This window comes from Betta splendens, chromosome 19, assembly GCF_900634795.4.
Source record: "Betta splendens chromosome 19, fBetSpl5.4, whole genome shotgun sequence".
NCBI classification, from domain to species: domain Eukaryota; kingdom Metazoa; phylum Chordata; class Actinopteri; order Anabantiformes; family Osphronemidae; genus Betta; species Betta splendens.
The window spans coordinates 1885748-1907957 of NC_040898.2; the positions used below are offsets into that span (position 1 = coordinate 1885748).

General features: G+C 45.5%; 1 protein-coding gene and 1 long non-coding RNA gene across 2 annotated transcripts; one reads left to right on the plus strand and one right to left on the minus strand.

Moving 5' to 3' along the window:
• Positions 1-8664: 8664 nt before the first annotated feature.
• On the minus strand, positions 8665-11720 carry LOC129603409 (uncharacterized). The gene is made up of 2 exons (XR_008693232.1): positions 9709-11720; positions 8665-9061 (listed from the first exon to the last, which is right to left on the minus strand). It is a non-coding gene; the product is annotated as an uncharacterized LOC129603409 (long non-coding RNA).
• Positions 11721-17255: 5535 nt separating this feature from the next.
• On the plus strand, positions 17256-19748 carry LOC114845982 (tubulin beta-1 chain). Its single transcript, XM_029134631.3, has 4 exons — positions 17256-17416; positions 18204-18312; positions 18401-18511; positions 18590-19748. Exons 1-4 carry the CDS (start codon positions 17291-17293, stop codon positions 19648-19650), a joined length of 1407 nt encoding a protein of 468 aa, XP_028990464.1. The 5' UTR covers positions 17256-17290; the 3' UTR covers positions 19651-19748.
• Positions 19749-22210: the final 2462 nt, after the last annotated feature.

Here is a 22210-nt window from a genome sequence, read left to right on the forward strand (position 1 = left end):
GCCACGGTTCTACTCTCGAAAGAGAAAACAGTTTAAAAGGGGAGTCAGACAGTCTACTTACATCAAAGTTGATAATCTCTCAACTGATGAGGGGGGCTAAGGCACAAATTACTGGCTGTTACTTCACAAAATGGTGAAATGAGCTACTTAGTTTAATGTGTGGACACAGTTTTTGGCAGAAAACTGGAGTTGAGCAGAAAATAAATGAAAATAATAAACGAATGACCATTACCTTGCCTTAACTACTTAGATAAACATAACAAAAAACTTGACAACATGGAAAAGCAACAAACACACTTGAGCTCCTAAGATTTTTGGCATAGAATCGTGAATGAAAGCAGATAATCTGGTCCTGTGGATGTGAATGTGTACTGAAGCTTGAGGGAAGGCATTGGTGTAAATTAAAGCTCTGTTAGAGAGCGAGTATAATAGAGCAGACCAGACCTGCAGACAGAAAGTGGAAATGAACTGAAAGGAATATGGATGGAGAGTGAATATGCTTTTATAGCTTGAAGAATACTTTTATTCATTTTTATTCAGAAATATAATTTTTTTCAGTGCCTGAATGATGTGATTGAAGTCCAGTCACTTTAACCTTTGGGCCACCAGGCCAAACACATTTCCCTGCCCCCCAAGAAAAACTTCTGTAAAAAGACAGAATAAATTATTAACATCACAACAATAATCATAAATTATTAACAGCACATATGTCACTTGATACACGCTTCAGGATTTCCAGGGTTACTGGGCACACGCTTTGAAGTCTCCGAATGACTTAACCCATCAACTGACATCGTCCACTCACAGTTATTAACACTTTAGTTCAGGTTGCCACAGTGACACACATCCACATCATCAGAACTAAAGAAGTCTTCTGAATGGAAGTTAAATGTCTTTATAAAGGTAAAACAGTTTCTGTTGAACAGAAGCTTTGGGATAAACATAAGGAATAAGAATATTAACTAGCCCCAACTTCTTTCTTGTTCATTGTGTCTCGTGTTTATTCTCTCCTCAGTTTGAAGTTTCTTGACAGTTTGAAGGAAACATAAATCTGCTTTAGATGCTGTCTAGTAATATGGCCACTTCTAGTAGACATCAAGAAACCAAGACCATCCACAGTGAAGCCCATGATGCAGAAATTAAGTCTCCCTGCAGGTTCTCTACAGTCAACACAGTGCCCCTGAAGATTGCAGCAGTATGAATGTGACAGTCACTAAGTCATGTGATCTATAATGTTCCTAGAAAAACAGTTTGAGCTGGAGGAGTAGTTGCAATCTATACCTCAAGCCTAGACTGAAACACACTTAAAATATAAAATATATCTAATCTATTTATCTAAGTCTTTTTCACCCAAACTGGAAAAACTCAAAAAACAGTTTTGTTTCTTATTTTGTCTTATTGAGATTTTGATGGAATGTCCAGAATTTCAATCTAATTTAATCCTTTGCACTGATATTCATCAGCATATGCATCAGATCATTTAGTAGTTTTTTTCTCTCAAAACTCTTAAGTTATCTGACGAGTGTTATCAATTGAATTCTATAACAGCAATTCCACAAATTCACCACAAATAGTTGTTTTGTTTTGGGTTTTTTTTAAAGCTGATACTACGTTTAAGGAAGTGATGACATTATCATTCTCATGTACTGTAGCAACACAAAGAAAAGCAGGCATCTTCAACATACAAATACATAGAGACAGCATCTGACACTCCCTGTAAATATTTGGGGACATCATGAATCTCTGATTCAAGTTGAATTCCAGTGAAAAACCCTGGATTCCTTGATTTGCTGTTGCCTCTTCTATTGTGTGGCAGCGACAGCCAATCACTGAGGAATGTAAAGCTGGGAGGCTTCTGTTCTCCACATTTGCATTTTACAGAAGTTCGAAGACCTGTGTCTTATCAACACCCTCCCTTATTAGGTGATTAATTAAATTTTGTTGTTGTGATGGCAGCAGATTGGAGATAAGCCTGAAGTTGGGCTCAGGACATTGGGATAGAGGGGGGGTGGGGATGTGTGGCAGAGGGGGAGTAGTCCATAGGGACATCTGCTAGGCAGATAGTTGGTGGATAATCTCCCTGCACCCCAAATGGAGGGAGGAGGAGCAACAGCCCACTCAGCCAAGATGTACACTCTACCCTTTAAGGTGCATGCTGGTGTCACTGCTGCATAACCAGTCTGTCACTGCTCATGAGGCTTATACTTTATAGTACTATGCTGGTTACTGTGTTACATAAGACATAGAAGATGCTGCATTTGGTAAATGTGTAAATCTTCTTTTCCGCATTGTATTATTGTATTCTTAGTGGAAGCAGTATACTGTCAATCATTTACTGACTCACTTTGGAAAAATCTTTTCAGTTTACAGATTTCCTTGCCTAAAGATAATGAAAAACATTTCAGGTAGAGCTGTGCCACATACACTTAATGAGCTGAAAATGATGAGCTAAAATCATAGTCCATCATGTTCAGCTGTCATTTAATTAATTATTTTATTTAAAAAAAACATAAACTATACAGATATAACAGTAGATGATTAGTATTATACAAATAACAAAAACTCCTGAGCAGCCTGTGCAGAATACAATGTTGGACTAGTGGTAGTTTGGAGCTGTTAAAACTGGTTTGAACTGAGGCACAGACAACTTGACAGAGCTGAGTGGTAGGAACTCCTGTAGCCACAAGATGTCTCCTGATTTACTTGAACTCTCTAAGACCAGCTAAAAGCCAACAACACTAACTAGTCCCACATAGGGAATAACTAATATACTCTGGCTACTCAACTGACAGCTGGGTCAGAACTGAGAAACATTAGGGATGACCCAACAATATTCATGCTTCAATAACTGCCAATAATTAAAGATGGAAACATAAGAATCACTGCTGGGCAAAAGGTCCAAACTTACGAACTGTGACTACTGCAGAAGCAGGACATGAACTAACACAGGACATTAACATTAATTTAACAAGAACACTGTCAAACTATTAGAGTTAATTACAGGGACAAATAACCAACAGTCTGAGAAATGTAGTCTAAATTAGTAACAAATAAAGGGCCGTCTCAAATATAGATAGTCACTTTAAGATGAATACAGATACTGTTCATGCCTTTCAGTATAAACTGATTGGTGGAGGTAGCTGTCGTGATTTTGCCCTCCGGCCTGCTGGAGGAACTTTTGGGTTGTGTTCTTTTGTCTTGATTTGTCGTCATGTGACTTTGTATATGAGTTCCTCTGTGTAATTTGTGTAAGCTATTTCACCTGTTTTGTAAGTATTTAAATTCCTAGTTAGTGTTCCTGTGTTGTTAATTGTCCTGTCTTGCAACTCAGTTTCCTCACTTTGTATGTTTAGTTTATAGTGTGTTTAGTATGCCTGTATATTACCTGCGTAGCATTGATTTTTATTTCATGTTCATGTTTCTGGTTTCTGGTTTAGCCTTGTCAGTGTATTATGCTCCCAGTCTAGTACTTGTGTTTATTTTGTAATCCTGGCTTAGTTCTGTGTGTTCTTTGTAGATGTTTTCGCTCACGTAATTTGTTTAGTGTTACATTTAAATTACTTAAAAGTTCAGGTTGCTTCTCTGCCCTGAGCTCTAAGTTGAGCAGGCCTGATGCACTGAGGTGCTTAGGCATATTAGCCTCCCTGGTAAGTGCAGCTTGTGTGAGTTGTAAGTGTGAGCCCTGAGTGTGTGTGTGTGTATAAATGACAATAGAAGTGAACAGACAACTCAACAATTCAAATAGATAGAAGCATTTCTGACAAGAAAATGGTTGTGATTTACAGGTGACAGAAATATGAATATAGAGCAACTAGACAGTGGACAAGGACATAATCTGAATTGTTGCTTATTTTTCTAGAGGTAAAATTTGTGGTCGTCTTATGACAAGAAAGACTAAATTCCCCAAGAAAAACTGGAAAAGTAACAATTAAATTGTGACCTGTAGCAGGAGATCTTAAATGTAAGATATAAATACAGGGTGTACATTGTCAAAGCGCCTATAGAAACTCAAACGTTGGTGATAAAATACAATAAACAGAGAGAGCTAATGAAAAACCCGAGAGGCAGTGCACTTTAGTTTACAGTCCTCAGAGCTGAAGATGGAATGAGAGGAAAGGCTGTAGGCCTCAGAGGCCAAACTAGAATCAAAGAAAGCCTCTTTGGACTCAAAAAAAAAACTCATGGAATGAAAAAAGGGAGTTTGTGTTTTATGAAAGGCCTCAGAAGAAAAAAAATAAATGAGAGAAGTCTGCCCCAAGCAGATAAACCTAGATGTTGTCCAAGCTATGAGTGAGGAAATGACTGGAGTCTGAGCATTTTCAACCTGTGGAAGAAGAATGTGAAGAGAAGCCAGTATTAATGATTGATACCAGTCATTCATGTAAGTGGCATTAACACTAAAGTAGGAGGAGAAGACAGGAATGAAGAACAAATTAAGGAAATTTGACAGAAACTTGATAAAATGTGTCAGAGGAAGTTTAATCACTGAACTGTATCTGGATATCTGGAGTGAGAGACCTTTGACTTATGTGTTTATTTGGTGGTTACAGGCTTGGTGCACCAGTATAAAAAACTAAACAGTGTGTCACCACTCAGGTTTGTACAATAATAATAATAATAATAATAATAATAATAATAATAATAATAATAATAATAATAATAATAATAATAATAATAATAATAATAATAATAATATTTAATAATATATAATTATAATTAATTATTATTATTGTATATAACAATAATTATATTATATAATTATAATTTATTATTATTATTATTATTATTATTATTATTATTATTATTATTATTACTAGTAGTAGTAGTAGTATTTTATTTATTTTTTATTCACCAGGTTTGCACAAGACTAACAAGGAATTGTATCCAGTCTGACTCCGTCCTTTCATACCCTCATACCAAACAGAAACAACGAATAGAATAAAATAAATTAAAAAGTCCTTTCTCTGTGTGATTGAGTTCAGCTCGAACACAGCCTGGGGGAAGAAGCTAGCTCTGTGTCTGGTGGTTCTGGTGGCTATGGCTCTGTGGCACCTGCCAGAGAGGAGGAGTTTAAACAGTTTGTGTGCGGGGTGTGTGGGGTCAGCAGTGATGCTTGCTGCCTGTTTTTTGAGTTTGGCCCGGTACAGATGCTCAATGGATGTAGGCTCAGTCCCAGTGATTTTTTTCTGGTGACTGGCTCACTCGCTGCAGTCTGTGTCTGTCCTGTTTGATGGCTGAACCAAACCACCCATTGATGGAGGTGCAGAGGACAGACTAGATGATGGCAGTATAGAAGATGGGGCTGGTTGAACTTCCTGAGCTGTCTTAGAAAGTACAACTCTGCTAGGCCTTTTCGTGGGGGGGCACTTGAGGTCCTGGGAGATTGTGGACCCTAGGAAGTTGAATGAGTCCATAGTAGACTGTATGCAGACTCATCACCTACCTGGATGAGCCCAACAACGGTCAAGTCATCGGCATACTTCAGGAGTATCACAGACGGGTTCCCTGAGGTGCAGTCATTAGTGTACAGGGAGAAGAGCAGTGCGGAGAGTAAACACCCCTGTGGTGCGCCGGGGCAGATGGTATTGAAGGCAGAGCTAACATCCACAAACAAGATCCTGGCATATGTGCCAGGGAGAGCCAGGTGCTGCAGGATGTATTGGAGTCACAGGTTTACTGCATCATCAGCAGACCTGTTTTTCCTGTAGCTAAACTGAGGTTGGTCCAGCAGGGGGTCTATGATGTCCTTCAGATGCCTCAACACCACCCTCTCAAAGTTCTTCATAATTACGGACGTCAAGGCGTCAGGCCTGTAGGCATTAAAGCTGGTGATGGTGGACGTAGGGAGGGGCACGGCGGTGGACTGTCTGAAGAAGTTGGGCACTGTAGACAGCTGCAGAGACCAGTTGAAGATCTCAGTGAGGATCGGTGCCATCCAGTCAGCACAGACTCTGTAGTAGGTTGGGGAAATACCGTTAGGTCTGGGGGCCTTTCTGGCTTCCTGCCTCTGAAGGAGTCGGCAGGCGTCACTTTTACAAATCCTTAGTGCCAGCAGGGGGGTCTGGTGACGAGAGGGTGTGAGTCAGCCTCACTCACTGTCGTTTGTGCCTATGGGCAGAATTGGCGCTGTTGAGTACCAGGCCTTCTTGGATTCTCTGCAGGGAGTGTGGTATTATGTTATTGGACCTTTGTGCACAGTATGGCCATAACAAACACCTTGTTCGAACATAGGGGTGTCTATATCAGTGCACATGGCACCAGGACACCCTAGGCCGGAATCTGATGGTAGACTTTGTAGTTGTGTCACCTGACCTTCGGCCATTTGTTTTGGAAACTGCGGTAAAGAGAGGAGCTGAGCTGTCAACTGATCACCACCTGGTGGTGAGTAGGATCCGCTGGCAGGTACGGAGGGTGGAACGACTTGGCAGGCCCAAACATATCATGAGGGTTTGTTGGGAATGTCTGGCCGAACCCTCAATCAGAGGGATCTATAACTCACACCTCAGGGAGAGCTTCGACCAGATTCCGATGGAGGCTGGAGAAAGTCCACCTCCATCATCAGCGTGGGCATTCAGAGCTGGGGACACAAGGTCTCCTGTGCCTGTTGTGGTGGCAATCCCCAAACCCAGTGGTGGACACCAGAGGATGCCATCAAGCTAAAGAAGGAGTCCTATCGGGTCTGGATGACTTTTGGGACTCCTGGGGCAGCTGATGGGTACTGACAGGCTAAGCGTGTGAGTCAAAATCTCTTAAGGAGTACAGGGAGGCCATGGGGTAGGACTATCCTTCGGCCTCAAAGAGATTCCGACAAACCATTCGACGCCTCAGAAGGTGGAAGCAGTTCTCCACCAACTCTGTTTTCAGTGTAGTTGGGCAGCTGTTGGCATCGACTGAGGATGTCATCGGACAATGGAAGGAGTACCTTAAGGATCTCCTCAGTCCCTACAACACGCCTTCTGCTGAGAAAGCGGAGGCAGGGGTCTCAGAGGTGGACTTGCCCGTCACCCAGGCTGAGGTCACCAAGGTAGTTACCAAGCTCCTCAGTGGCAGGGCAGCAGGGGTGGATGGCTCTTTGCTAAGGTCTCTGAACAACCGGAGCAGGAGCTTTGTTCACATTGCCGGCAGTAAGTCAGACCCAATCCTGGTGCACGTTGGACTTTGGCAGGGCTGCCATTTTTCACCAGTTCTGTTCATTATGTTTTTGGACAGAATTTCTAAGCGCAGCCAGGGGCCGGAGGGTGTCTGGTTCAGGGACCACAGGATTGCGTCTCTGCTTCTTGTGGATGACGTTGTCCTGTTGGCCTCATCGGGCCAGGACCTCCAGAGTGCACTGGGTTTTTTGTAGCTGAGTGCGAAGCGGCTGGGATGAGAATCACTTCCTCCAAGTCTGGGCCATGGTTCTCGACCGAAAATAGGTGGTTGGCTCTCTCCAGGTTGGAGGAGAGCTCCTGCCCCAAGTAAAAGAGTATCTTGAGGTCTTGTTCACGAGTGAGGAAAGGAAGGAGCGCAAGATTGACAGATAGATTAGTGCGGCGGCTGCAGTAATGTGGTCGGTGTACAGATCTGTCGTGATTTTAATTCAATTTACCGTTCAATCTATGTTCCTTCCCTCACCTATGGCCTGAGCTTAGGGGTCATGACCAAAAGAACAAGATCTGGTCAAGATCACAGAAGAGCAGGAGGAAGTGCCTGGGGAGAGGGTATAGTTTAGAATAGTTCTGTGACTTTTGATGTTGTTCACGCTTCACTGTGTTTAGTTTATTTACATTAAATGTTCTTACTGACTAATTCAGTAAGCAAGCTCTGCACAACAATGCATATCAGAAAAACTGCTGACCTCCTTTTAATGACATATATTTTTCTGTGTGTGGTGTAAACAGATTGTCAGGTCTCACTCTGTGCTGTCCTTTGGGTTCCTGTACACAATAATGATGAGAGTCTAATAACGCAGGAAGACAGCACCTTCCAGCAGTGGCCCCCACTGGGTTCTACCATATTTTAGAATGTTCCCCATTTGTCACCCAAACCTTGTCTGAAGTATACCCACTGAGAGTTTGAAGTAATGAAAGGGATTTAAGTTAAGCTTGGATCTGTAAATACAATAGTAAAACAGTCCATTCCATTTACCTTTTAAGGCTACCTTAGCTCACATTCCGGAGAGGGATGCACAGCAGGGGAGTCAAGACAGGCCAGATAGACACAACCTTCTATTATGCTGCTATGTTATGAACACTATGCAGTTTAATATTGTTTGTCTGTTGAAAGTTTACCAGTGTGAACCACTGCCTTTTATTATATCAACAACTGAAAGTGTTGTCTTCTCTCTATAGTTCTGCTTCATCCCTTTACTGCATTGATGTGAAATGAAAAGTGTAAATGTCCTAGAAAGTAAATACAACAGTCAATCAAGATTATAACAGTTTAAGAGGGCAACTTCAGTGGTTAATACCAAAAGGAACTTGGTAAATTGAGCAGACAACCTGGCACGTCATTGAGAGGAGCTTATTTACAGAGAGAGAAACAGGAGAGAATTATGACACTGTCAGCAGCTTAATTACATTACAGTTTGTTGTTGTTTTAGTCCTTCTAAGGCTATGTTGTCTTCTTGCTTCTCTCATGTCCTCTCATGTTTCTTCAACTCTTGAATTGGAGGCTAACTTCAGCGTTGTTGTTGTTGTTGTTGTTGTTGTTGTTGTTGTTGTTGTTGTTGTTGTTGTTGTTGTTGTTGTTGTTGTTGTTGTTGTTGTTGTTGTTGTTGTTGTTGTTGTTGTTGTTGTTGTTGTTGTTGTTGTTGTTGTTGTTGTCTTTCAGCATGTACACATCAGCAAACCATACGAGGATAATGCAGTTCAGAGGATGAGAATTCAAATACATGTGTGACAGAACAGCTAATGTGAAGTGCACAGGACCCAGCATGAAGTCAAACTCAACAACAAAATGAAAAATTCTCTGTGCCTATAAAGAGGACGTAATCCCAGCTTGCAGATACAACATATGAACAGTAGAGGTCGTAGTTAGACCATTTATCAGTCATGAGTCCAACATCTGAAAAAGAGACAGACTGAATAACAGCGTCAGGCAGACTTATTAAGACAGGAGCGACACAGACACACTGTTTAGAAAAAAAAATTGCTGGAGGTGACAGATTTAAAACAGAACTGTAGTAAATGTAGGTGCAGATGATGAGGTAATGGAGAAACCAGAGAACTGACCCAAAAATAACAAATGTGGCAGATGGAATCAAAAAACATGGTGTTCAACTAAATGTGTAACAGATAAAACTGATTTATCTTCATTATAAAAATATGGTTAACAATTAACAAGCCACCTTCCACAAACTGTATGTGCAGCTCCTGCATCCTGTGTAGTACACTACTAAATAATAAAGATAAAGGTGGGGGATAGAATATAGCCTTATTAATGTAAGATCAGCGATAGAGCAATGACAGTGACAGTGACCCTGACATTACCTTTAGTGTATGTTTTAAATGCTAAATCTGTATGTTGTTCTAGAAACAATTGATGAATATTGTCTTTTGTTAATTCTGAATCTCACTTCTCTGAATCACTTCTCTTATGGTGTTGTCTATGTGACGTGGTATCTGGCTTAAGTGTAAAATACGACCAATGTGTCTCACACTTTATTATCAAAATACACAAAAGCTGTAATAATCCTGATAATATAACCAGTGCTGAATGCTGAATTACCCTGAGAAATGCTGAGTCATCAGCAGCAGCACTGGTTTCACCAGGCTTCAAAGTGCACAGTGGATGTGCTTAATCATGACGCATTGGGCTCATAAAGTGCAGTGCAGAAATCTCCCCCTTCTTCTGAGTGAACTGGTCAAGCTCTCACCACAAAGCTTTCAATGCACACCGACCCCACCCTGAAGGAAACAATGAATAATTCAGTGAATAACTGATCTGTTGTACAGTAGAACAAAGCAAAGACTGCTGAGAAACAAAACCAATTGAGACCAAAGAGAATAACAGAGTTCTGAGGCTGCCTGCGGCATTCGAATATTTGTTTGACTTTTACACAGGCCTGTTCAAGTTCATACATCCATATTCCCTACAAGTCATTAACAAAAACTAAAACATAACCACCAACATGTATTCAGCTATTTTTGGTGTTTTTTTTTTTTAACAGACTCCCTCTTGATCACAGGGATGAAATGCTGCCAACGATATCTATAGTAGTTCATCTTAGTGTATGTTAGCTTGCATTGCTGACAAACAGCTGAACTCAACCAATATGTGTCTTACATTCCAATAGATTTGAATAAATGCATGAAATAAATCTATTAGCTTTTTGTCCTATGTTTTAAACATCCATGTGTTCAGATTTTTAATCCAGGTTAACTGGATCCGTCATCAAAAACAGACGTATCACCTCGCTGGTGTAATTGCAGGATGTCATTATTATTCATTCTAACATAGTATTTGTCACCGAACAGCAAAGAGAGGACCCAAATGCACAGCGCCAGGACACGATGTGTAGAGGGTGAAAAACGGGGGTTTATTCCAGAATCAAAGTCACAAAACAGTCCGGGTCATACACAGGTCAATATCAAAAAAAGGCTCAGCTCTCAGAGTTAGAATCGGCGGGCTTAGATCGGTCCAGATACAGGCAGAGTTGAGCAACAGAGTCAGGGATTCACATACCGGTCAGGATCAGACGAGAAGCGATGGTCAGAGATACGGAGCTGAACAATAACTGCTGGAACGTGAGGTCACGGAATCAACGATCTGGCCACTGGGGTCTGTGAGTGGTGAGACTATATACTGGTACTGATTACTGATTGGTAACAGGTGTGGATACTGGGAACCGGAGAGTGACGACTGGGTGAACAGGAAGTTAACAAAATAAAACCGGATGTGACAGATGGCGTGAAACATGACAGTACCCCCCCCCCATGGCGTCTTCCACGGCGCCAACGAGCCCCTCCCCCCTCCGCCCAGGGCGGGTGGAGGGAGGTCGTAGGAGGAGGGCCCGAATCCCCCCCTACGGCCGGACGTCGAAGCAGGGTGGGCGGAGGGAGGACATCAGGAGGAGGGACAAAACAAAACCCCACAATGGTCCAAACTGTCCCTTCCAGGAGGCCAAGGGGCGCGGCGGTCGGCTGCGGCAGAAGCAACGCCATCGCCACCGCAGGAAACGGCGCCCCGGGCCGGGAGTCGCCCCCGGAACTAGACAGCCGAGGTGGCCGACGACGCAGGAGGCAGCGCCATCCTCGCCACAGGATGCGCCAAAGGCGAGGCCACCCATCAGGCCAACGAGGTACCAGCCGGCGGAATGCCGGCACCAAGGAGCAGAACAGACGCGACCGATAGGACCGAGGTCCGCAGCAACTCCAGCCGGCGCGACCTCCGGGTCATACACAGGTCATTATCAAAAAAAGGCTCAGCTCTCAGAGTTAGAATCGGCGGGCTTAGATCGGTCCAGATACAGGCAGAGTTGAGCAACAGAGTCAGGGATTCACATACCGGTCAGGATCAGACGAGAAGCGATGGTCAGAGATACGGAGCTGGGTTGGCAACAGGATAAGCTGAACAATAACTGCTGGAACATGAGGTCACGGAATCAACGATCTGGCCACTGGGGTCTGTGAGTGGTGAGACTATATACTGGTACTGATTACTGATTGGTAACAGGTGTGGATACTGGGAACCGGAGAGTGACGACTGGGTGAACAGGAAGTTAACAAAATAAAATCGGATGTGACAGATGGCGTGAAACATGACAGTACCCCCCCCCCCATGGTGTCTTCCACGGCGCCAACGAGCCCCTCCCCCCTCCGCCCAGGGCTGGGTGGAGGAGGTCGTAGGAGGAGGCCCGAATCCCCCCCTACGGCCGGACGTCGAAGCAGTGGCGGAGGAGGACATCAGGAGGAGGACAAACAAAACCCCACAATGGTCCAAACTGTCCCTTCCAGAAGGCCAAGGGCGGCGCGGTCGGCTGCGGCAGAAGCAACGCCATCGCCACCGCAGAAAACGGCCCGCGGGCCGGCCCCCGGAACTAGACAGCCGAGGTGGCCGACGACGCAGGAGGCAGCGCCATCCTCGCCACAGGATGCGCCAAAGGAGAGGCCACCCATCAGGCCGACGAGGTACCAGCCGGCGGAATGCCGGCACCAAGGAGCAGAACAGACGTGGAGACGTGGTCAGCGCCGGACCACCAGGAACCGAAGCAGATGCGGTCAGCGCCGGACCACCAGGAACCGAAGCAGATTCGGCCAGCGCCGGGCAGCCAGGAACCGATGCAGGTGCGGCCGGAGCCGGGCCGCCAGGAACCGATGCAGGTGCGGCCGGAGCCGGGCCGCCAGGAACCGATGCAGGTGCGGCCGGAGCCGGGCCGCCAGGAACCGATGCAGGTGCGGCCGGAGCCGGGCCGCCAGGAACCGATGACCCCCTCCTGGAGGTCTGCCGGGACTGCGATGGGCGCGACCCCCGCCTGGAGGTCCGCCGGGACTGCGGCTGGCGCGACCCCCTCCTGGAGTCCTCCGTCCTTCTTCCCTCCTCCTGGAGGTCCTGGAGGACCTCTACCTGGCCGACAGGGACTGGGACGACCTCTACCTGGCCGACAGGGACTGGGACGACCTCTACCTGGCCGACAGGGACTGGGACGACCTCTACCTGGCCGACAGGGACTGGGACGACCTCTACTTGGCCGACAGGGACTGGGACGACCTCCACTTGGCCGACAGGGACTGGGACGACCTCCACTTGGCCGACAGGAACAAGAACGGCGTCTACTTGGCCGACAGGGACAGGAACGGCGTCTACTTGGCCGACAGGGACAGGAACGGCGTCTACTTGGCCGACAGGGACAGGAACGGCATCTACTTGGCCGACAGGGACAGGAACGGCATCTACTTGGCCGACAGGAACGGCATCTACTTGGCCGACAGGGACAGGAACGGCATCTACTTGGCCGACAGGGACAGGAACGGCATCTACTCTAGAGCCGGCGGCGCTGCCCTCAGGCTCTACACTAGAGCCGGCGGCGCTGCCCTCAGGCTCCTCACTAGAGCCGGCGGCGCTGCCCTCAGGCTCCTCACTAGAGCCGGCGGCGCTGCCCTCAGGCTCCTCACTAGAGCCGGCGGCGCTGCCCTCAGGCTTCTCACTAGAGCCGGCGGCGCTGCCCTCAGGCTCCTCACTAGAGCCGGCGGCGCTGCCCTCAGGCTCCTCACTAGAGCCGGCAAGGACTGAAACGGCGTCTCCTCTGGAGCTGGCATGGCTACTTGCCGCTGCCAAGCTCGACGGAGCTGACGTCGGGCCTGATCGGGTGTGCATAGCACCTGTCCGACAGGTGGTGCCCTCTGGCTGGGACAAGACCTGCGCGTGACTGGACTGAACTGGGACAGGAACGTGACTGGACTGAACTGGGACAGGAATGTGACTGGACTGAACTGGGACAGGAACGTGACTGGACTGAACGGAGGCAGGGCTCGACTGTGCTAGAACCGGGGCAGGACTCGACTGAACTGGGGCCGGGGCAGGACTCGACTGAACTGGGGCCGGGGCAGGACTCGACTGAACTGGGGCCGGGGCAGGACTCGAATGAACTGGGGCCGGGGCAGGACTCGACTGAACTGGAGACTGAACTGGGCTCGACTGGACTGGAGACTGAACTGGGCTCGACTGGACTGGAGACTGAACTGGGCTCGACTGGACTGGAGACTGAACTGGGCTCGACTGGAGACTGAGCAGCGCGCGGCTGGACTGGAGACTGTGCAGCGCGCGGCTGGACTGGAGACTGAGCAGCGCGCGGCTGGACTGGAGACTGAGCAGCGCGCGCGGCTGGACTGGAGACTGAGCAGAGCGCGGCTGGACTGGAGACTGAACAGCGCGTGACTGAGCTGAGACCTGAGCATGGCAAGGCTGAGCTGGAACCTGAACGGGGGACGACTGAACTGCGACTGGAGTCTGAACAGAGCATGGCTGAACTAGGGCTGGAGACTGAGCGTGGCTTGACTGACCTGACTGAGACGGGGGATCAGGCGTGACTGCTGGTTGCAGACCTGGGAGTTGCAGAGCCGCACGCAGGGCAGGTTCCCTCCGAATGAGGGCAGCTGCCTCCTCAAACAGTTGGTCCCTTGTGCCCGGGTCTGCTGCTGAATCAGCCGTGTCCATCAGATGAGCGAAGAGGAACGTAACCGGGGGAGAACAGTGGAGGTGGACCCGTCGGGCGACGCTGTCTGGGATACCTGCTATCAGAGGGACACAGTCAGTCGGAGAATCCAGGGGCTCCTCTGCCGGAGAAGAGGGCTGCTCGGTCCCCATGACCGGGGTCTCGGGACCCGGGGTTCTGGAACTGCGCCGTCGCCGACGTCGTCCGGAGCGGCTGCGACTGTCCGTCGTTTGAGATGCTGGGAGCGGCGGGGGCCGGATCTCTGTACCGGGGTCCGCGTGGCGAACCGAGTCGGCGGCGTCTGGGGCTTGGACTGGAGCCGCCGGCGCGGCAACGGAAACGGAAACCGCCGGAGCGGCGACAGGAACGGGAACCGCCGGAGCGGCGACAGGAACGGGAACCGCCGGAGCGGCAACGGAGGCGCGGCCAGGCGATACGCGCAGAGCGCGTGTCAAGTCCCTCCGCGTTAGTCGGAGTCCATCAAAATACGCTTGCACTCCGGGGTACTCACGCCACCAGTATTCGTCCTCCAGTATCTCGATGGCCAGTTCTACCACGGAGAGCCGAACCTGGGGGCTGGGTGCTTCCGCATATTTCCTGGCTAAGCCCTGGAGATCGCCATGGATGTCCTCCGGTAGACTTAGGCAAACGAAATCCATTGCTCCGGTGAGCGACTTGTACACGGAGCCAAACAGAGAGGGAAAAAAGGAGAGACAGTGGCGACTGACCGGGGTGGAGGCTGGGCGCTGGCTGGGTCCAAGTCGGGCCAGATCGTTCTGTCACCGAACGGCAAAGAGAGGACCCAAATGCACAGCGCCAGGACACGATGTAGATGGTGAAAAACGGGGGTTTATTCCAGAATCAAAGTCACAAAACAGTCCGGGTCATACACAGGTCAATATCAAAAAAAGGCTCAGCTCTCAGAGTTAGAATCGGCGGGCTTAGATCGGTCCAGATACAGGCAGAGTTGAGCAACAGAGTCAGGGATTCACATACCGGTCAGGATCAGACGAGAAGCGATGGTCAGAGATACGGAGCTGGGTTGGCAACAGGATAAGCTGAACAATAACTGCTGGAACGTGAGGTCACGGAATCAACGATCTGGCCACTGGGGTCTGTGAGTGGTGAGACTATATACTGGTACTGATTACTGATTGGTAACAGGTGTGGATACTGGGAACCGGAGAGTGACGACTGGGTGAACAGGAAGTTAACAAAATAAAACCGGATGTGACAGATGGCGTAAAACATGACAGTATTATGCCCTAAAGGTTGTAGAAGTCCATCTGTTCACTACACAAAGCTCAGACTATACACCCAAGATGTATAATTATATATTATTATGTATTATGTATAATACTGTGTATAACTATGTTAAGACGCAATAAATTAAAACTAAATAAAATAGGTATATTATGGTTATTCTAATTGAGCAATTGTAGATTACTGATATTGTAGTAAAAGTACTATTGTTGGAAATGTATTCTCTTTGGTAATAATATAATGTTGTGTGACTGTGTTTGAAAACAAAAACACCAATTACGCCAGCATAATATATGGTATGTGTTTATTCTTCGACCCAACCCAAATCCAGGTTCACTCTTTTCCGAATATCTCAGTCAAGCATTCTTGGGAGACGCCTGTTGTCATGTCTGCAGACAGTTCCTGTTGGAACAAAAAGTGCAAGAACACTTCCGAGTATTTAGCCTGTAGTTGGCTGGATGTGTACAGTACCTTGTATTGGAAGTTTACTTGGCCTTTGGCTGGCAAGATTTCACAAGAACAGAAGCACAGAAAAGTACACATGCATCTTGATGAAAGAGTCACCAAAAGTAGTGTGACTCCAGATATTTTATTACACCAAAACAGAGACAGTTCTCTTTGTGTTTTACTACTAGCTGTGATCATTATTAATCCCCTGGGTTCAATCCCCTCAGAGAGGGGTTGCGTTAGAAAGGGCATTCAGCGTAAGAAACTTGCCAAATCTACCATGCGAATCATTTGCTGTGGCAACCACTTACAAAATAAAGCCGAAAGGAGTTACCTTACTAAGGTTGATTGTAAACATTTATTTATATTGGCCTTCATCTGATCTGATCATAATTTCACTTATTGTATTGTTATTGATTTTGCTAGCTTTTGTAAGTTACTAACTGCACTGAAGTGAGCTATAGCTGTTTGTTATGGGTTAGATAACACAACAAAACTGTAGATCGAGTACAGATGAACGTATTAACAGTTAGCGCCACTGATGGACCGACAGGGTGGGGGACACCTCCCATTCTCATCATGACGAGTAGACTTTCCCTCTCTGCATTGCAGACTTCTATAGTAGAGCAAAATATTTTAAAGGCCTGTATTTGCACTGCAGGACAGCACATCATATAATGTGAATCAGTTGTAGTATATATCCTGAGAAATGCTCAATAGAATGATCAGCATTTATGGTCACTCCCAAATGATGGCACACATTCTGAAAAGCTCCACACAACAAAACACACAATGAATAGTAATTTATTTTACTATGAAATTGCAGGATTATGATTGATTGTATAATTGTTACTGTCACTAAAATCTAAAACGCCCCTTACAGAATCTTTTCCTCATTTTATTGAATCTTAACTAGAAAGAAAAACAACTAAGTGTAAATCCATACGGCAAACGACTGACAAATCACTGTTGAGTCACTGTGGCCAGTCCCGTTGCGACAGACAGTTTCCTCTAATGAAACATCTTGTAGCCTGGACCTTGTGTTCTGTTACCGATCCACGTGTTCTTCTTCTAAGTGGCAGTTCACTATGTTTACTTTTTAGTATTCTTAAAACCCATACATTTAATTGGGTTTCCAAGATAAAAGCTCGCGTTGTCTGTAATATACGCCAATGTGGAGCAGTGACACGTACACTAGGATCACATCGCATTGCCGTGCCGCCATCACAAAGGAAGTAGGCCGACATCTAGAATTAAACCTTGCTTATTCGTTCGACATATGTTTGATTGACAGAGACAATAATCCAATGGCAAAGAGCATGTGATGATTTGATTGACGTAAACGTGTGTCTGTAAACGGTGCAGCCGTGTATCAACCAATAACATTTTGAGACGCAGAGGAATGGGTGGGTCTAAAAGTACTATAAAGTGGGGAGCGCAGACGTAATGCGCACATACGTAAAGAACAGACAATTCATTCGTGGACAACGTCAGTCTACCACCAAGAACAAAAAAATGAGGGAAATCGTACATCTGCAAGCCGGCCAGTGCGGTAACCAGATTGGTGCCAAGGTTTGTTAAGTCGTTTAATTAATTTTTAGCGCTACATTCGGTTTCTCTTTATAGGAAACGTGTGTCCCGTGGTTCTGGAACCGCTGCTTTGTCTCTTACGTTATGCGCCGAAGAAACCACACCCTAACATTCATATGGCCTACTTACTGAAATGTATTGAAATCTTACACTTCTACACATTTCCTTTTATCGTTTTGTTTAGGATAGCTTTTTATTCATGAATTATTGCATGCAATTTAAAAAAAAATTCAATTTTGTAATTTCTAAATTTGCTGGTTAAAACATTGCAATTTGCTGGTTGCTGGTTAAAACATTGTCCGCCTCCCTAAACGTTACATTAAAAAGCTCGTCGGTCAGTTTTTACGCTAATATAATTTTTCATTGTCGAGTCACGTTTCCTCATTTTAAATCATATGACATTGGTTACGATTAGCTTGGTTACGAAACCGAAGTATATTTGATTTGATGTTACAATTATTCAACGTTATGTGAAGCGTGCAATGGCCGAAGTCGAAAAAACAAGCTTTTAATACAAGGTGGATTATGGTAAACGCAGTTACCGGCTTCTTGCGGCCTACTGAGCTGCTCCTCCATTGAGCCTTGCTTTGCCAGCGGTGGGCGGTCTCGGCAGTTAGTGACGTAGCACTGAATTTTCAAATTCCCGAGGACGAGCAGCCAGTAGGTGCGGAGACCGCGCGCGCCTAATGCGACATGGCGGGAAATTTTTTAATTTTGTTTAATATGCTATTTTTAATGTACCAAAAATTGAAATGTTCTTAATTTTCAGTTCTGGGAGGTGATAAGCGATGAACATGGCATTGACCCAACTGGTACATACCATGGAGACAGCGACCTGCAGCTGGACAGGATCAATGTCTATTACAATGAAGCCTCAGGTAATTAATTTAATTGGTTGTAATTAAATTTGCATTAACCCATACTGTTATTACTGTTTTTTATAAAATTTGCTCCTCATGGTCTTAGGTGGTAAATATGTTCCCCGTGCTGTGTTGGTTGACCTGGAACCCGGTACTATGGACTCCGTGAGGTCTGGACCTTTTGGACAGGTCTTCAGGCCAGACAATTTTGTTTTTGGTAAGCACATGTCAGTGTTCTGTCAAACTGAGTCTGTTGGTTGCTGTAATATTTAAACTTGTTTCCTGGTGGTCACAGGTCAGAGCGGTGCTGGAAACAACTGGGCTAAGGGTCATTACACAGAGGGTGCAGAGCTGGTGGACTCTGTCTTGGATGTAGTGAGGAAGGAAGCAGAGAGCTGTGACTGCTTGCAGGGCTTTCAGCTTACCCACTCCCTGGGTGGCGGTACTGGCTCTGGTATGGGCACACTGCTTATTAGCAAGATCCGTGAAGAGTACCCAGACCGAATTATGAACACCTTTAGCGTGGTGCCTTCCCCAAAAGTATCGGACACAGTTGTTGAGCCCTACAATGCTACATTGTCAGTCCATCAGCTTGTAGAAAACACTGATGAAACTTACTGTATTGACAACGAGGCTCTCTATGACATCTGCTTCCGCACCCTCAAACTTACAACTCCCTCATATGGTGACCTCAACCACTTAGTTTCTGCAACCATGAGTGGTGTCACCACTTGTCTCAGATTCCCAGGACAGCTAAATGCTGACCTGCGTAAGTTGGCAGTAAATATGGTGCCATTTCCTCGTCTGCATTTCTTTATGCCAGGCTTTGCCCCCCTCACAAGTAGAGGCAGCCAGCAGTACAGATCACTCACAGTGCCAGAGCTCACCCAACAAATGTTCGATGCCAAGAATATGATGGCTGCCTGTGACCCACGTCATGGCCGGTACCTGACAGTGGCTGCAATCTTCCGTGGTCGCATGTCCATGAAAGAAGTGGATGAGCAGATGCTCAACGTGCAGAATAAGAACAGCAGCTACTTTGTTGAGTGGATCCCCAACAACGTCAAGACTGCTGTGTGTGACATTCCTCCCCGTGGCCTCAAGATGGCTGCCACCTTCATTGGCAACAGCACTGCCATCCAGGAGCTATTCAAGCGCATCTCTGAGCAGTTCACAGCCATGTTTAGGCGCAAAGCTTTCCTCCACTGGTACACTGGTGAAGGTATGGATGAGATGGAGTTCACAGAAGCGGAGAGCAACATGAACGACCTGGTGTCAGAGTACCAGCAGTACCAGGATGCCACTGCTGAGGAGGAGGGTGAGTTCGAGGAGGAGGGTGAAGAGGAGCTGGCTTAGTGTTCATTTCCACAAAGCTCTGCTGTTTTCAGAAAGATGCAACATTCAGTGTCTCGGTGTTGTCTGTAAATGGTAATAAATTCTCATGCATATTGGAAGTCTGCCTCTGGTTTTAATTATGCATATACATGTTTACAATTTTCTTTAATAGTGGGGTAGGTTTTTAAAAGGTTTAGTGCTTTACTAATTGCAAATAAAGCTTGACTAATATGATGCATACTGACCTGTGTCTGATCTATGATAATGGACCTTTTGCAGATTTTGAGTTGGTGGTTGTATTCACAAAAAATGAAAACCTTCTACAATTTTTGGAAAAGTGGTGTATCTTTAGTCTTCAGGCTATATTAGGATTTTTCATAAACTATTCAATTCTTGACATTTAAAGCCCATTTAAAACGGCATCTCCTGCATGATGGTGATTCCACATGCAAAGACTCCATTGTGCCCCCCTGGTAATGCTGTTACTGGTAGTGTAACAGAAGATACCTCCCTGTGCTCAAAGGATGAGGCAGAACTGGGGTGGACTGTCATCTAAACAAGATAAAGAACTGGGTGAGGAGCTCATCTCCACCATCGCAGGACCAGTGGTCTTATTGCAAGATGGGCTCTTGTAGTGGCTAAATGCATTTAAAGTTAAATCATTAGCATGGGAAGAGGATATCTCCTAAAATCTGAATATTTATAGTTTACAATCTTGTTACTAAATTTAAAGCAGCCATCAGGTGCCAGTAGTTCCATCGTCCCCTAAATAAAGATTTTTTTTTCTTGTTAAATACTGACACTGATCCTCAGGCTTACACAATGTCCCTGCTCCAAAAGAAGAGTATGGAGGGAAGTATGCCGGCTGTACAGTACATGAGTGCAACTGCATTTGTATGACCCAGAATCAGATTTAAGATCATTTAACACTTGCTGTAATTCTGAATATTTAAAGAGATTAAATGTTAAAGTAAAACAGACCTGCTTCAGCAAGTACTTATGTCCTAGGTGAAATATGTACAAAGTCCGAGATCTGTTTTGGTCTTATAATATATCATTTGATTATTTATGATATTTAAGTTAATTATAAAATTTAAATTGAAATATTAATAAATATAAATATTTAAATGCGTAATTCTTTGTTCCACCACATGGTGGCAACATCACTCACGCTATTTGGGTTTGCATTCTTGGTCCAAACCCTTCTTTGCTCATTGCATTGCTAATTGCTAATAACACAAACTACGCTAAGCCTGGTTAAATAGTTTAGTCAAAATGGCGGAGTGTTACAATTGGCAAATGTTCTGTAGTGTTCAATAGTCCATAACAAACACAAGCACTTGTATCTGCCTTCCTCCGTTACATGTGTATCCTCCCTACATAGGTTTCATTCACCTCACAGGTTTCATTATGCTTGTACAACGACAGCAACATGTTTTCTGTAGGGTTCAATGTGGCTTTGCTTCCCATGTAACTGATTAACCACATTCTAAAACAAAAGATCATGTACTGTTGAATGAAATCATAATTGTTTCTACTGACATTTTCCTTCACTTTATTTATTCTGGGAATCATATCAGTATAGATTCGGTTATTTATTCATTGTGTAATTGTCCACCCATACCACTGCAAAAAAGAAAACTCCACTAACAGCCACAAGGTTATAGAGGAAGGTTGAACAAAGTAGGACGACAAAAACCAACCTCCTCCTGCTTCTGCCCACCATCCTGCAGTCAAAAATTGCAGGCCATTCCTCCTCAGTTCAGAACGCCTATAAGCCCCTCGGTGGGAGGTCTGCTCAGAAAGAGAAGGAAATTGCTCTAAATTTGTGGGTAATTGAAAACACCTATATCCCCTAGTGTCTCCATCCTCATAGGCCTCCACTCTGTCTTCTTCCCTAGTGCTTACCTCCATACCACTATGCAGCTAATGGCACCTTTCTTCAGCCTGTCCTCTGTCTCCCACTGTACTGAATTGATACAAACGATTGCTGGCCCATTTGTTGTTCAGTCACACCTCCTGTGTGACCCACTTGTGTGGTTTACTTACGGCCCCACCTTCTCTCAATTGCAGAAATATTGCTTCCCCATCATAATTTTGCCCCTGTCCAGGGGGTGAAGTGGTTTTTGGGAAAATTGGTATAACCTTCAGGCATTTGATAGCTTTTATCGATCACACCAGACTTTCCATCTGTCATTTACCCTGTACTACACCACAACAGGCTTCTTAGTTGAAGGCTGTATGTGCACAGTATTGTGTCAACTCAAACAATTGAAACATTTAATAACAATTGTCTAATCACTGTGCGTCTACTTTACTTTTCTTGTTTCAGTTTACCTGAAGATATGGAGGTTAAAAATAACTTCATTTATATAAATATAAAAAAAAATCCCCACTCACCCCTTTCTTGGAGCGTCTTACTCCTACAAGCCCGGGTCCTCTACCTGAAGCCTGGGAGCTTGAGGGTCTGCGCAGTATCCTGTTCCTAATGATGCACTCTTCTGGACAGAGATCTCAGATGTTGTTCCTGGGATCTGCTGGAGCCGCTCTCCCAGCTTGGGAGTTACAGCCCGTAGTCTTC